This window comes from Pelodiscus sinensis, chromosome 2 (genome assembly GCF_052426305.1).
Source record: "Pelodiscus sinensis isolate ZL-2025 chromosome 2, ASM5242630v1, whole genome shotgun sequence".
NCBI classification, from domain to species: Eukaryota; Metazoa; Chordata; order Testudines; family Trionychidae; genus Pelodiscus; species Pelodiscus sinensis.
Genome location: NC_143053.1, coordinates 147,655,463 through 147,671,782, shown reverse-complemented (window position 1 = coordinate 147,671,782; position 16,320 = coordinate 147,655,463). Strand labels below are relative to the sequence as shown.

At 42.9% G+C, this 16,320-nt stretch overlaps 1 protein-coding gene across 3 annotated transcripts in view; it reads left to right on the top strand.

Annotated features, from left to right (window-relative positions):
• Positions 1 to 16,320, top strand: part of SLC9A3 (solute carrier family 9 member A3) — an 81,632-nt gene that overhangs the window by 51,107 nt on the left and 14,205 nt on the right. For all 3 annotated transcript variants that reach the window (XM_089776464.1, XM_006113051.5, XM_006113050.4), the window contains exons 7-11: positions 3,414 to 3,616; positions 4,189 to 4,278; positions 5,709 to 5,779; positions 8,220 to 8,349; positions 11,639 to 11,754. In XM_089776464.1, coding sequence (XP_089632590.1) covers positions 3,414 to 3,616; positions 4,189 to 4,278; positions 5,709 to 5,779; positions 8,220 to 8,349; positions 11,639 to 11,754 — 610 coding nt within the window. The remainder of the gene's footprint in view (positions 1 to 3,413; positions 3,617 to 4,188; positions 4,279 to 5,708; positions 5,780 to 8,219; positions 8,350 to 11,638; positions 11,755 to 16,320) is intronic.

Below are 16,320 nucleotides of genomic sequence, written 5' to 3'. Positions count from 1 at the left end.
AAGGATAAAGTCCTCTGAAGTGGAATGTGCACGTTCACATACACTGACACCCAGGAAAGAAACATAACCTGGCTCAGGTAGGCTTCAAACACCTGAAATGAATGAAAATACAAATAAAATCCTACAGCCAGATGGCTGCTCCATTTTAGTTGGAGCGTTCTGATACGTGAGTGGGGAGGGACTAACTTTATGTCTTTCCAGACAGCATTCTGCTTAGCAAATGGATACAGTTCAATTAACTACCTCTCCTAGCAGCCATCAGGATTTGTGTGCCACTTCAGTGAACTGTTGTATCTTTGGCTGTCAGTGTTTTTGAGGTAATCCTGGGTGACTAATGCAGTTGCTGCTTTGGTGGAATAGACACAGGGTCTTTCAGTAAGAGTCATCATCAAGAGCTAAAATAACATTTTAAAAAAATCAACAATGACAATAAGAGTCAGTGAAATAAATAATGAAACTGGACAGATGATTAAAAACAGCGGGGATCTGGTGATATCGGGCCTTACATAATTACAGCTCATGTTCTCCTGGAGGAACTGCAGTGGTGACCTGAATTTCTTAACAAAGATCCCTCCCACCAGTAGGGGTAGGTCACAATCTGCACCCCTGAGTGGAGGGACTATCCCAGGGAGAAATGCACAGAAGGGGAGGGACGCCTTCTTTTGCCGGCCTACCACAGAAGGGAGCACACAGTTGGGTTGCACTGTTTGTGGGATGATGCAGCAGTCACTTTCTCTACACAGCTGGAAGCTCCATGAGGCTGAGGGATACACCTCTCCCTGGACCCCAATCTAGAGTGCTGATGTAATACCACAATTTAGCCCCTCCCCCCCCCCTCCCCAAAGCACATGGGTACACAGTCAAAAAATCTGCAGGATAAAATGTTAATGGTATCACAGTGCCTCCCCGAATATACACCGTTATAACATCACTGTCTTCTTGCAAGTAACAGAGGAAAATATCATTAGTCATTTCTTACTGCTCTGTTCTGCTCTATTCTTCCTCTGTTACATTTCAGATAGCACTGCCTAGGAGGCCAGCCCGACTAAATAATAGCAGTGCATTGCGTTCCCATGAAGGGGTGTGAAATAAGGTCCTTATGGACTGTGGCAGTAGAGAGAGTCAGAGGGTATGTCTACACTACAAAGTTAGTTCGAACTAACGGACGTTAGTTCGAACTAACTTTAATAGGCGCTACACTAGCGCTCCGCTAGTTCGAATTTGAATCGAACTAGCGGAGCGCTTAGTTCGAACTAGGAAAACCTCATTTTACGAGGACTAACGCCTAGTTCGAACTAGCTAGTTCGAACTAAGGGCTGTGTAGCCCTTTAGTTCGAACTAGTGGGAGGCTAGCCCTCCCCAGGTTTCCCTGGTGGCCACTCTGGCCAACACCAGGGAAACTCTATGCCCCCCTCCCGGCCCCGGACCCCTTAAAGGGGCACGGGCTGGCTACGGTGCCCGTGCCAGGTGCAAGCCTGCCAGCACCCAGCTAGCAGACCCTGCACCTGGCACGGCACAGAGCCACCCACCCGATGCCCCCCAGCCCACCCCCTCTTGCCGGGACCAGGCTGGCGGCTCCCGGGAGCTTGCCCTGGACCGCAAGAGGCGGGCACCTTCCTGGGCTAGTGCGGACATCGTGGACCTCGTCCACGATCTCCTCACTAGGCACAGGAAAGTGGCCGTCTAGGGCAGGAGAGCTGCCAGCCTGGCCACCCAGGACCAGGTGTGCATGAAAATCAAGGGGGTCCACTGAGACCCCCGACCCTGAGCCCTGAGCTTACAATGGCCGTACTGGGTCAGACCAAAGGTCCATCTAGCCCAGTAGCCTGTCTGCCAACAGCGGCCAACCCTAGGGACCCTGGAGGGGATGGACCGAAGACAATGACCAAGCCATTTGTCTCGTGCCATCCCTCTCCAGCCTTCCACAAACTTTGGGCAGGGACACCACTCCTACCCCCTGGCTAATAGGACTCCATGGACCCAACCTCCATCACTTTATCTCACTTCCCTTTAAACTCTGTTCTAGTTCTAGCCTTCACAGCCTCCTGCAGCAAGGAGTTCCACAGGTTAACTATTTGCTTTGTCAAGAACAACAACTTTCTCTTACTAGTTTCAAGCCTGCTACCCATTCCTTTCCTTTGGTGTCCTATAGTCCTTCTTTATGGGAACTAATGAAGAGCTTTTCTGTATGCACCCTCTCCACCCAACTCCTGCTTTTAGAGCCCTCTATCCTGTCCCCCCTCCGTCTCCTCTTTTCTAAGCTGAGAAGTCCCAGTCTCTGTAGCCTCTCTTCATATGGGACCTGTTCCCAACCCCTGATCATGTTAGTTGCCCTCCCCTCTCCCAGCCTTTCTCTTCCCCTCTCCCACCTCCTTTTCCCAGTCTCCCCCAGTTTTTTTTCAATAAAGACAGAGTCAATGTTGGAAGAAACGTTATCTTTATTTTGTACATCAATAAGAAGGGGGGCTAAGGAAGGGTAAGTGGAAGGAGGTGAGGGAGGAATGGGGTACGAGCCCCCGATGGGGAGGACTGGGCTGGCTCTGCGGGCTTCTGGGGGTGGAAGCTCTCCTGCAGCCCCCCAATTACTCCCTCTCCGCAGATGGCAGCCTGCGGCAAGTGCAGCCGGGCTGATGGCCGAGTGGTGTGATGTGCCCAGTGTGGGCACTCAGGGCACTCCAAGCCAGAACTTCTTTGCAAGCGGGGCACCCCTTAGAACTGTGTGTCCGGGGTGGGGGTCGGGACCCTTTAAGCGCAGCCCTCGGCTAGCCTGAGACAGCATCTCCATGCTCTAAGTCCTCCTTTTATGCCCTGCCGGCACTGCTTCCGGCCATCCTTAAGCCCTGTTCAGAGTCCACTCAATGTGGACTTACTAGTTCGAACTAGCAAAACGCTAGTTCGAACTAGTTTTTAGTTCTAGATGCGTTAGTTCGAACTAGCTTAGTTCGAATTAACTAATTCGAACTAAGTTAGTTCGAACTAGCGCTGTAGTGTAGACGTACCCAGAGATATGGGGTTAAAATCTTGGTCCCACAGAAGTTAGTGAGATTTTCAGTGGTTATGGGAGAGAGTACCAGAGTGCAGGCCAAAGCCAGGAAGTCTACACAGCAACGAAACAACCCTGCAGCCTGAACCCTGTGAGCCTGAGCCAGCTGCAGGTCTTCCTTTCCTGTGCAGAAATGAAAGGGGATAGCACTCCTGAATTAATCCTTCTGTGCAGCATTCTGAGCAGGGATGCTGATTGCTGGAGAGAGCTGCATCCATTTCCTCTGTTTGGAAGTGAGGGGGAAGATCGCAGGGATGTAGGACCTTAGAATGTACCGAAAGGAAGAGTAATAAATGTAACAGTTTTTAAAGGAAGGTAGTTAATCCATTCCTATTACACCTGCGTGAGCCTGTGGCCTTTGTTCGTATAGGTGTCGTGTTACAGACATGGGTTCTAAACCACTACAGAGTGGTCCAGCTGGAAATAATAGACCAAGTGGTCATGTCGTATGGTGGACTCCGGGGAGCAGTTGCTTTTGCTCTAGTTGCACTTCTGGACGAGAAAAAAGTGAAAGAGAAAAATCTATTTGTCAGCACAACTATCATCGTTGTGTTTTTCACCGTTATATTCCAGGTAATTCAATTACTTGATTCCACGTCGTAAAAAGAGAAGGGGGTCCAAAAGGTATTGAGATGCCCCTCCGTTTAAAGCAGGCGAGAGGGACTGAGCCGAAAACATAATTGGCCTTGTAATTTTAGTAATGAAGGATCCCATTTTATGTTGTCACGTGGCACCACACGGGACAAAACACAATTTGCTGTGTGCTAAAAAATGTTCAGCCTCAAACACGGCATATTAATAGAGCTCAGTTTAATATGTGAGCAGGTATCCTTCTCATCAGTTGAGTAACGAAGGGAAGCAGTTTTTTACTGGTCATTACGAATATTAAACAGCTTTGCCATAGGTACACTGACACATGCTTTTAAAGGGTCTTAAAAGGGATAGAAAAAAACAATTCTTTATGAAGTCACCATTTTGGGATAAATAAATCAATATTTACATAAGTGAAGCTAAACTGATGGATACCAGCCGAGGGTCTGGCTCAGATTTATAATTTTCTTAGCATGTCAGAATTTCACAACAGATTGAGGGTGTATTTATAGTCTTCTGAGATTTTTTTAAGTGTTTGTTTTCTTCTTATCTAGGGTTTGACGATCAAGCCTTTGGTACAGTGGTTAAAAGTAAAGAGAAGTGAGCACAGAGAGCCCAAACTGAATGAGAAACTACATGGCAGAGTAAGATTGAAACTGCACTATGCACTATCGTGGGGGGTTGGGATTTGATAGAAATGACTGGGGCTGATCAAAAACCGTAAAGAAACTTTGTGGAATGATTTCCCCTTTTGATGAAAACAAATTTCAAAATTAAAATACGTAACCAGCTTTATAAGTACTGCACTGGCTTGCCCTATTATTTATCCGTCACTTTTTGCATTGCTCTATAAGATGCCCAGCTGGCAAAATGTTTACTTCCTAAACCTTCTGGGGCTGAGAGTGCTGTGGAAACAACCTGTTCAGCCTTGTAGAGCAGAAGTACTCATCCTTCATCTGAAGGTATTAGTGGTAGGGGCTTGACTTTGGGCAGTTAGGTTGAACATATGAAAAGAAGTTTATTTTAAGAACAGAGCTCAAACTCTTTATATTGATTTATTTGGGTAAGGAACAATTATTAGGTAGGCAATTATGAGAACATATAACATGCACATTACATAAACAGTAGCATATAGGCCAGTGAACATGCTAATTTATACACCAGTAAAGATAGATTTCTAGAGAGAGTGACTGTTGTACACATCTGTATGCCTTGCACCTTTGTACTCCTAGAATTTGAAGGACTCTTCACGTTCAGATCTCTTGAAATTCACCTTTAGAATAAAGTCCTAACTCACTTTTATATAACTCCTTCCTGTACTGAATATTTTCATAGCATTCAAAGCCAGCAAGGACCATTAGATCATCTAGTCTGACCTCTGGTATTTCACAGGCCACACATTTTTCCCAGTTTAACACTGTATTGAACCCAGTACTGAATGCTGTCATGATTGCATCGTTCTGGTAGTTTAAACCTAGAAGTTACTTGATGTGAATTAGTAACTCTCAACAATGTTTATTTTGCAACAATGGACAAATTATACAACGGGGAAAGTTTACCACTTTCACATGTTAACAGACTAATTCAAGAACAACTAAGGACAAAGATTTGCCCAAAGTGAGTGTTTTACAATGATCATAAAAGAGGATTGGTACTCACACTACACTGAGGGAAATACTCTCAGAGTATGGCAAGGAGCCAGAAGCAACAATGTGAAACTCAGCTGATTTAGAGAAACATGGCTCATACACTTCTGATAGCAAAAAGGAAGGAGATGCCAAAGTGGGACAGGACAAAGAAGCAATGAAAGTGATAGTTAACAAATGAGGTCCAATTCTCCTCTTTCTTAGACTTGTGTAAATCAGAAGTAGTCAGTGGACTTCACTATTATAGAACTGGCATGGGAGGAGAATAAGGACCTGGATCTCTAGGAAATTGAGACAGGAAGTAATTCTATTGGCATTCAGAACATTGTTCTTGATAGACACCAAATCTGACCCCATATGAATTAAGCTATTTTATAATTAATGTCTTTAACTTCAACACAATATTCAATGTATGGTTATTTTCATAGGCTTTTGATCATATTCTTTCTGCTGTTGAAGACATATCTGGACAAATCGGACATAATTATCTGAGAGACAAGTAAGTGGTGTTAGCCACCCTTATTTTACTGAACTGAGATATTTAAGGCAATGGGAATGTATTAACATACCAATAGTTTTGCTTACGTCTGTCTGATCAGCAAAATGGTATTTAAGAGCTAAATAAATGGAGACTGGTTGGGTGACACTGGTCCCTTCTTCCCCTCACTTCCCACTCCCTGCATTTCTGGAATTAATCACACTAAATAAAAACTATATTGTTGCAAAAAAGTGTATTGCTTATGCAATTGGTAACAATTTAGATTATAGAACAGGATGGATTTTTAAATTCTAATGTACTTCTCAACATTGATGCAGTTTATTTACACTTTTGCATTCCATACATCCTAGAATATGAAACTACACTGGATATCTTCATTGATTTCATCACTGAGAGACGCTAAGGGTGGTTCACAGTTATAAACACCGTTGCCCTCCACTGCTCTGTTATTTCCTGGCGAACCAGTTTTGTCTATTTTGGATAGGAAATCCCCATTTGTAAACAACAATGTTTAGGTCTTTGAGGCTGTTCAGGTGAAAGGTCTGGGATGTTGCCACTATCTTTTTAGTTTGTAACACTTTAAGCAGTTGCTAATCCCCAGTGGATTCAGGGACTGTGAAAATAGTGGCTGGCCACCTCCCACCAATGGAACCTTTTCAGTGCCACACCCAAGACCTGGAATTAATGTCATTATCTGTAACTAGGCATCTGAGCCTGCATAGAATTATTCGAGGTGACCCTTTGTACAGGATTTGAACTGAACACACAATTTTTGCCCTTCTTGTACCAACATTAGGAACTATTTTGGGGTAGGAGAGAATGTTAATCTGTTCCAAATTGAAACTCATAAATGTTGCCTCGTGTCTATTGTCTTGAACAATAGGATCTTCAGTTTCCAAATATTTTCACAATTTCATTTCAATTATATGTAGTGGATTATAAAGCAGGTGCTCTGATACCATAGCGATGAGCAGACTTTGAGAACTAGAGAAGGGAAGGAGAATAAAAGGAAAAAAAAAAACAATTTAAACCTGGAAATTTAAATTGTATAGAGCTACTTGAGGATAGGAAACCCTGTCAGTCATGGGTGTAAAGCCAACTCTTTCCTTTCCCCGCTGTTCAGGTTAGCACTGCTGGAGTCGAAAAGAGAGAGACCTTGAAGAGAACGGAAGTTTGAGAAGAGCATTGTCCACACCAGTTTCTGAGGGAATCTGGAAATTCTGTAGTGAATTTGTTCCACCATAATAGATGGCAGTTGTATACCTAAGATAATATTTAACACTCCTGAGGGTAGACACATAAAGAGAGATCTATGGTCGTTTATACAATGACATTTTTATGAGGGATCTCATATATAGAAGCCATTTTCCCTTGGGTAACCAGGAATCCTGTCCTGGATTTTGGGTATTAGAAATGAAATTTGGACGCTGAGGAAATAGAACTTTTCTTCAAATTTGGCATATTGACTATGATGGTGATGAAGCTGAGGCGTTCTAACATCGCAGGCCAGACAGAGCCTGATCACTGTGATGGATCAGGGTCTCCCTGAAAAAGGAGGAAAGGCCCAACTTTAACCTAGATTCTTGAGTGAGCAAGATCTCCTCAATTAAGTGCAAGCTCAAAGATACTGAGAACAGGCACCCCCTCGATATCTGAGAATAATTCACTGGAGTATGCAGGGGCTTCTCAGTGGGGCCAACCCATAAAATATTTAGTGAAAAATCATCTATTACTGGAGGTAAATCCTTTTACATAGGAGGAAAGAGATTTTAACTTCTCCTGTGAGATTTCCTAAAAGCTCTAAGGTGAGTCTACACAGGACCTGAAACTCAAAATAGCTTATTTTGAAATTTGGTGCATCTACACAGCACCAAATTTCAAGATAATGTGCTATTTCAAGACATCACTTAACCCTTATGGAATGAAGATTACCAGGATGCTGAAATAGCGCTCCCTTTATTTAAAAAAAATATTTCAAAATGACAGGCTGCCTGTGTAGACACGGGGTAGCTATTTCAGGATACCAGAGGTATCCCAAAATAGCTGTGCAGTGTAGACATACCCTTAAAGCTAATAGGCAGAAGTAGAAAAATAATTTGGCCTTATTCCCTGGTGTATGGCATGTCCTTTTGATTTCAAAACTAAAAACATTGTGTTCTCTAATCACAAAGCTCTTACTGCTTTTGTTCTGCAGCAGCTGTGCCTCTCAAAAGATTGTTGTGAATTGTGTAACTCCATATAAGACTTTTCGAAATGTGCTTTCGCTGTTCTTTACAGATGCACTTACCAAATGCACTTCACTGTGTTTATTATCCAGCAAGGTGTCTAACAATGCTTAATTCAAAGGAATAGCTGTTCAAGCTAAACTAAAAATTGTTTAAATTGATTGCTGCTCTTAAAATTGTTTGGTTTTTTTTTTGTTTGTTTGTTTAAATCACAGATGGTCTAAGTTTGATCGAAAAATCCTCAGTAAAATACTGATGAGAAGGTCAGCTCAAAAATCAAGAGACCAGATTCTTAATATTTTCCATGAGCTCAACCTGAAGGATGCCATAAGCTATGTTGCTGAGGTACTTTTAAACATTGTATCTTATACACTGTAACATCAATATTTCTTTGTTTTAAATATTGCAGCATTTCTTAACTTTCATGTGTTAGAACCAATAGCAAATCTACTTGTGTGGTGAAATGGAATTTGAAGTACTTTGTCCCATTATCACCAGTTTATGTGATTGTAGTGCTCAGAAATCAGAGTTTGGATAGATAGTGAGGATGGCAGTTAAAGACAGAGAGACTCCCGGAACTAGCCTCAAGGTGGAATTTATTCTTGTTGCCAAATGAACAACAGGTTTGATACAGAGCTGTGTTCTGGTCTCTTTGTTCATCAGCCTCCAAAAAAACTAACACCAAAACATATAAAATAGTTTTGCCACATCAGCAAATTCAGTGTGACTCACTGGCAAAATCTGAAGTCTTTTGCAATGGTTCTCAAGCTTTTTCATTTTGTGAGCGATATCATAAGAGAACCATCTTCTCTTGGACCAATTCTTCCTGCTTTCCCACTTATTGGTTGGTTCTCTAATTGTTAATTGTTTAATTCTATGAAACACCGTATAGGACTCCAGACCCCACATCTCCAAACAATAGGACTCTCAAATTCCTGCCAGTCTCTGAATACCAGCAAGCCAGAAAATCTTCTTGTTTTCACCAGCCTACCCCTGGAATCTTGATATTGAGCAACAAGGATTTGTTGATTCACATTCCCCCTCTCCCCTTGCACATAAGCAGTCTTCAACTAATAGCTACAACCAACATTCCCTCTAATTTTTTCCATCCGTATGAGGAATAAATTTTGTTGTGTGCTGAGGCATGTGCGGATGTGAACTACCGGTAGAAACACAGGCTGCCGGCTGTGGGTGCTCTGCTAATCAGCCGAATGGCATTTGAGTCTCTCCTGGGTGGCCTCCTAACCACTCAGCTTACAGGAAACACTGTCTACAGTTGCATCTAGACAGAGCTCATGTCAAAGTGTCTCGTTCTAGTTATCACAGGCAGAAGTGGTTCCAGAAGCATGATTGTAAATGTCCACAAAGGTCATTTTTTACCTATAACCTGAAATATCTGTAGCCCCATTTCATGTGTTTCAGTGATGTGGGTGTCATTTAAAAACATTTCATGCTTCAATTAGTAATAATTCTAGCAGTAATGTCATTGTGAACCTCATATTCAGGTTCCTTAAATATCGATTTCCATTTCACTTTAATAGGTACGTAGGTTTTTTCTATTTTCAGATGTCACGGTGATTTTTCTACTGCCATGGAACTGTTACAAATTGTGCAGAAAACAGATTAATATAAAATTATGCACAGGGAGGGTATTGCATGGAATATAGGTTTTCTCCACCATTGTCACAGGCTAGCCTCCTGAGTGTGCCTGATTGTGTCTTCCTTAAGGCACCTCTAGGGATGTAAGTGACTAGTCAACTAGTTGACTATCTGATAGTCGACTATTCCCTCGACTAGTCGCTTCTTTCCTCCCCTTCCATTTCTCCCCCCCCCCACACACATACACACTACCTCTATCAGCTTTTTAAATGCCTCTATCAGAGGCAGCAAGCTAGGGCGGGGGAGAGCAGGAGCTGGTGCTGCGAGGAGCTGGCTTAAAAACTGGTTCCCCCGAGCACTGTCTCCATGCGGGGCAGGGAAAACAGGGGTAGCAGGGACTGGATGGAAGCCAGGAATCAGCTGATTCCCCGTTGGTGCACAGTCTCAAATGCTGCACTTCTGCTTTTTAAATGTATTAATCTTCCAGCATTGTGCACCAGGTGCACAGGGGAGACCCATAGTGAGCCAGGACATCTGATTCCTGGCTTGTGCCAGTTCCCCCCACACCTCTGGCTGCACTTCTGCTTTTTAAATGTATTAAGAGCTGGCAGGTTCTTAATACATTTAAAAGGCTGGTACACAGCGGGGGGACCTGCCGGCTCTTAATACATGTAAAAGGGAGAGCAACAGCGGGGTTAGCTTCTGGGGCCAGGAGCTAACCCCACTGTGGCTTCCCTGTTTATCTACTAATTGAGTAGTCGATGGAAGTTCCATCCATTAGCTGGTTAAACTAAATTTAACATCCCTAGGCACCCCCAAGGCTTCCCTCCTCTCTGCGTAGCTGCTGGGGATACCTTTTAGTCCCTCAGCTGTATTGTTAGTTAATTGGCTTCCTCTGCCAACTGGCGGTTTTTCAGTCCGAGCTCAATTAATATAAACTGGTAGAAATATGAATAACAAGATGTTGAATTAGCTTCTGACCCAGCACACACTGTTACACCCATGGTAAGCTTTCTTGATTCCATTGCTGTGCATAGACATGACAAGTGGTCCTGATAGAGCTATAGCTTACAAAATCACAATGCATTACCTTTGCTCTTAAGAATAATGTACTTCTATGAGTGTGGCAAATATTGTTCCACAGGTGTTCTCTTCACAGTTCCTTAAAACATAGAGTCCAATCCAAGTTTTCTGTGCTGCAATGCAAAGCCATTGGAGGGATTGCCCCTTATTACCTGAGAAATTCTTCTCCTTCTGGGAGCATGTCTTCACTCAACAGCTACCATCCACCAGAACAATGAAAATGTCAAATAGGGGCAGTGGTGAAAATGGGAAACAAAAGTTTGACAGGAATTCACTTTTGTATCACCACTTGAGAACTGATAGTAAAACTCACCTTTAGTTCCTCTTACATTCATGTACGTACATTTAATGATTAACCAAACATTTGACTCTTTCCTTCTGGGAAAGAAGAAAACTGTTACGGTCATATTTTGGAAGGTGTTCAGTTAGCAGAGAGGTGGGTCCCAATATAAGAACCTGGATAGGTAGATGTTTGCAGGTGACTGGCCAGGTGTTAGATGAAAAATTACATCCATTAGTGGAAGTAATCCTATATAGGGGGAAAGGGAATTCAAACTCTTGGTGACTCTCACTGAAGGCTTTTAAAGGTACAGGGATGCCATTTGCAGAAGATGAGGAGAAGGCCTATAAAATTACTTGAAGCCTTCAAATTAGGGATATTAAGTGTGACTTAAATGGAATGGCTTTGGGCTGGCCCTCTGTACTAAGCTGAATTTTGCCCCAGGAAAATAAACAGCATGGAAAAAAGAGCGAGAGAGAGACTTTATTCCTGTTATAAAAGAACTAGGGGAAAGTTGTATTTGTGTCACTTGCCTAGAGAAACTTCAAAAATGATGCTGTCTTTTCTTATATTGTTCAACTTAACCTTAGGTATATTTGTGTTAACATCATATACTCTGACTTAAAGCCCTGTTGCTAAGCTGTAGTGTACCTTATTTCTTTCTGTTAATAGGGAGAGCGTAGAGGTTCCCTGGCTTTTATTCGTTCTTCAAGTACTGACAACATGGTCAACGTGGACTTCAGCATTCCTCGACCAAGTACTGTGGAGGCCTCTGTCTCCTGTTTACTGTAAGTTACCTTTTGAGGGAAAGTTTTCATTTAATGTTTGAGTTATATATGATTAAATACCAAATATGGTGTTTACGCCAGTACAAAATGGGTGCAAAATTCTCCCACGCTGTCTTGGTGGCTTTCACTTCAGAGACTGATAGTGATTTTCAGCAGTGAGAGGTACCTCACACTATTTTGTCTTTTTTTTTTTTTTTCTATGCAGGTCTATTTTATTCTTCAGGTAAAGGCATTACAGAAAAAACATTAAGAACAATAAAAGACACTACATACATGCTAATAGGGGTTTGCCCCAAGCCTAACATGGGCTCTGACAGGAACAGTCCTTCAAACCCCCACCCCAGGGGATTTCATGTGGTTACAAGCTCACCACAGCTTCAGCTAGAACAGCCCCTTCAGGGGCTTCAGTAAATCTAGTCCTTCCTGCTCTGCCCAAAAGGGCTGGGGCCCTTGATAGACTGGGGGATCCTGTCTATGTGCTGTATTAGGAAGAAGTTTACCACCAAGTTGCTTATTCCAAAATCCTTCTTTGGGTCATGAAGAATCTAGTTGGCGCTAGGATATGCTTCCTCTCCAGCAGGTGGCTTCAAAGCCTGATAACAAAGCAATACATTAGCATCTTCCACCTACTAGAGCAGAGGGGGGCAAATTATAACCCACAGGCCACATCTGGCCTGCAGGATCCTTCTCTCTGGCCCCTTGAGCTCCTGCCTGTGGAGGAGGCTAACTCCCAGCCCTTTCCCTTTGCCCTCCTCTCCTGCAGCCTCAGCTCTCCGTGCCACCAACACCAACCCTCCAGATGGCGCGACTGTGAGCTCTGGCCAGGTGGCATAGCTGCAGTGTTGCCTGCTCAGGTGCTCCAGGTGGGAATCAGGGGAGGTTGCATGGAGGATTGCATAGGGGCGAGATGTTCTGGGGGGTGCTCAGGAACGGGGGAGCAAGGGAAGTTGCATAGGGGCAAAGGGTCCCTGGAGGGTAATCCGAGTTGGGAGCAGGGTCATTGAATAGGAGGAAAGGGTCCAGGGAGGCAGTTGGGGTGGGGAATAGGGATTTGGATAGGAGGGGGGCAGGGCCATGCCTGGCTGATTGGGGAGGCTCCCCTAGCCTTTCCTACCTAGCCCTCCATACAATTTTAGAACCTCAGTGTGGTCCTCAGGCCAAGAAGTTTGCTCACCTTTGTATTAGGGAGTATCTATAATTTATCAATCACCCATACAGAATTACATTTTTAACAAAGTGCACTTCCAAAGCGATTAACCCTAATTCTGCACAATTTAGCCTGATTCAGTAAAGTTTCTTAATTTTGTAAGGTTTGTCCAGGATATTACATGACATTCTCAGTCTGTCAAGCTAGCATATTATATTCACTATGTATTTCAAAGGATCAAAGAGGAGAATTTCATTATCTCATTCTTGAGAGTTTAATGGAATACATTTTATGACATGAACGGGAATATATAAAGTTATATCTGTAACCAGAAAAATGGGAATAGCAAGTATGGGAAGAATGTTTTTTTTTTCTTTGCAGACTTCAGAAGCAGTTAATTGATTTTACACAAACCTTCCAAACTAAAATCTCCTTTGGTTAGAGACCACGCATGAAAATTTCAGTCCTAAGGGTGAATTTTTCAGAAAGTCCCGGTGTGTAAGAATGAGAGCTTTCTCATTCATACAGCTTTGCATCCCTCTCTGAAGCCAAAGCTTTGTGTGCCGAGCCACAGAATCCACCCTTTATCATGGAATTGTTAAGGGTTCATATTTTTAAATGTAAAATTTCTTTTCCTTCTTAAAGGAATTATGAGCTCTATTCCCAGGTATGCCCAGCATCTTATTTCACTTCCATTATGTAAAACACCTGTAAACAGGCTACAGCCTGCCAGTTAAACCAGATTTATGACTGCTCTGAATTGCAGAGTGGTGCCTGGTTGGAATGTACCAATATTGCTGGCCCTGTATTTATAACAGACTGCCATTGGTAAACTGTGTTTTTTACTACATTAGCTCCTTTGTTAGTAAAACTTTTGTAGAGGAGGAAAAAACACACACCTCAATCAATGTAGGTCTCACCAACAAAAGTGCTAGTGTGGGCTGTCCCCCAGAAACATGCTGCTAATAGTGCTGGTTGAAAAAAGGTACACACATTGCTTGAAAAATGTTATTGGAAGAAAGTGTGTGGGGGAGGAGTGTGTGAGGGGAAGTTAAATGGGAAAATAGTGGTTTTTCCCTACAACTTAAAAAGCAACAGCTTCACAAAATTTCATAATTGTTGGAAATTTTCATTTTGGAAAAAAATGACAAATGGAAAATTTCCACACCCTCCCCCTCAAAAAAAATCTGATTTTTGGAATTCCGTGTTTCAGCTCAGACTCTTCACCAAAATATGCCAGACATCGCTAGCTGTTACTGTGCTTATCCCTGAATTCCAAACTGCTTATACTGTGGGCCAGGCACTTCTACCTTTACTTGCACTGAGCATTGTCACAATTTCAGAGTTAGCTGTATCTTTGATACACTCCCCCCTATGCTCTTATTCAAGGTCACTCATGTAAAGTTTCAGGCACCGATCCTCCATCCCTCGTGGGCTCACAGACCTGAGTCTCACTCACTCCAGAAGAGGCGGTTAGGCTCACTGTCCCTCTGTGCTTCGGTGTGATTTTTTTTTCCGCAGCAGATCTGACTGGGATCCAGCATCAGTGGTTCACCTGTCTTCAGGGACTACAACAGTGTATCAGGAACCAACCAGCCTTCACAAAACAAAATACATTTATTCTCAGAATAAAAGCATTACAGGGAAAACATAAAACCCACAAAAGTTCCTATGTGCATGTCAGCAGCTTACCAGAGGTCCCCCATTAATGTCGGGCCCTAGTAAGCCAAGATAATTGCTCTACCCTCCCCCTCCCTTGGACAGAGGATTGTGTCTGTTTGCTGGATGAAAAGAAGGCCCTGTGTTAGTTCCCACTCAGCCTTTTTATACCCAAAGCCCTTTCTTGGTTTGAGTCTCCAGGACACCTAGTTTGAACCAGTATATGCAAACACCCCAGGGGATGGTGTTTCTCTGGAGTTGTTTACAGTCCCAAGCATGATCACTCCATCATGTTAAGTTCCTGCAGGAGCTGTGGTAACTCTCTCTTAACTCTCCCCCACAATCAGACAAACATAACTCATAAATTTAGCACAAAGATGCTGTAAAGTCTGTCACAAGTAGGACCTTATTTTTTTATATAGATCCATTGATTTCAGTGCATCTACTCAAGGAGTACTTGATCAGAATAAGGATGGTAGTACTTAGCCTCTTCTGACCCCTCCTTACCAGCTGCCAAAACGCCCAGCTTCCCCTCTGATAGCTTCTATCCTGCAGTTATGCATTGTCAACACAAACATCTGTGACATATGAAAAACATAGAGGGCAAAAAAAGTCTAATACTATCATAAACCACACAGAAGAGACCACACCAATTATCTTTGTCATATTGAATTCCAACAAATTTCATTTTCCTGGAGTTGACACCACATTTCCCAGCTGTTGCACAGGCATGCCACAAAAGCTAATATAGAGATATGCAGCACAATATTTGTCCAGCTTGCTGCAGAATACATGGGTCGTGCCTATGGTATTTGCTAGTAGGCGACTTCCAGAGTTTTAACCTCAAGTCATCTTATAACCCTCTAGGAAAGAAAAATACACAGATTTGAGACACAAATGTTGCATAAAATGTATTGGGATAAATATGTGATGCAATTACTCATAAGGTGCAGATTGGTCTGACCACATTTCTAAATGATCAAGAAGTATCCAATTTGTGGGTAAGAAAATGAGTGTGACTAATAGCATTGTAATGCATGATCTAAATAAGTGGTTCCCAAAATTTTTCTGCCAAGAATCCCTTTGGCATCTGACTAAATGTGCTAGGACCCTTTCATTTTTTATACCTAAGTTTCATGTTGTTGTTATGCTATTAGTTTAGTTAGTTATGACACCTACAAAAATACACACACACACAGTTTAGCTCAGAGGACTCAGGATTCCGGTGCTCAGGTCCAGCTTTGCCATAGAGTTCTGAGGCCTTATCGAAGTACCTTCATCTGAATTTTTCTTTCTTCTACGTGGGGGTGTTACTTATGAATGTTACGAGTCTTGAGATGTGTGGCAGAATGTTCTGATTGAGCAAGTGCTGGTCCTACTAGAATGTACGGTCCTCTCATGCACGGTGTGTGAGAAGCATGATGTCCATGCAGCTAAAGTTCCAGACTGCTATTCTGGTGGATTCTGGTCCTGTCTCAAGAATATGGTGAACCACCCAGAGGTATGGGGACCCTACTGGTTGGGGACCACTGAGCGACACTGATAGATGTAACAGGAAATGAAGCAAACAGGCTGAAGTTTCTAAGATAAAGCAGATGATCAGTCAGTGCTAAATTGTGACAGGTTTGTCATTTAACTGCTTTTCCTGGCCAAATTACACCACCACTGACATCACTGCTGAATCTGACCGGAGGCTACCACAAGAGTTGTGCCTACTTACTCTAGATTACATTTGACCCATGATGCTTGTTTCTCATCCC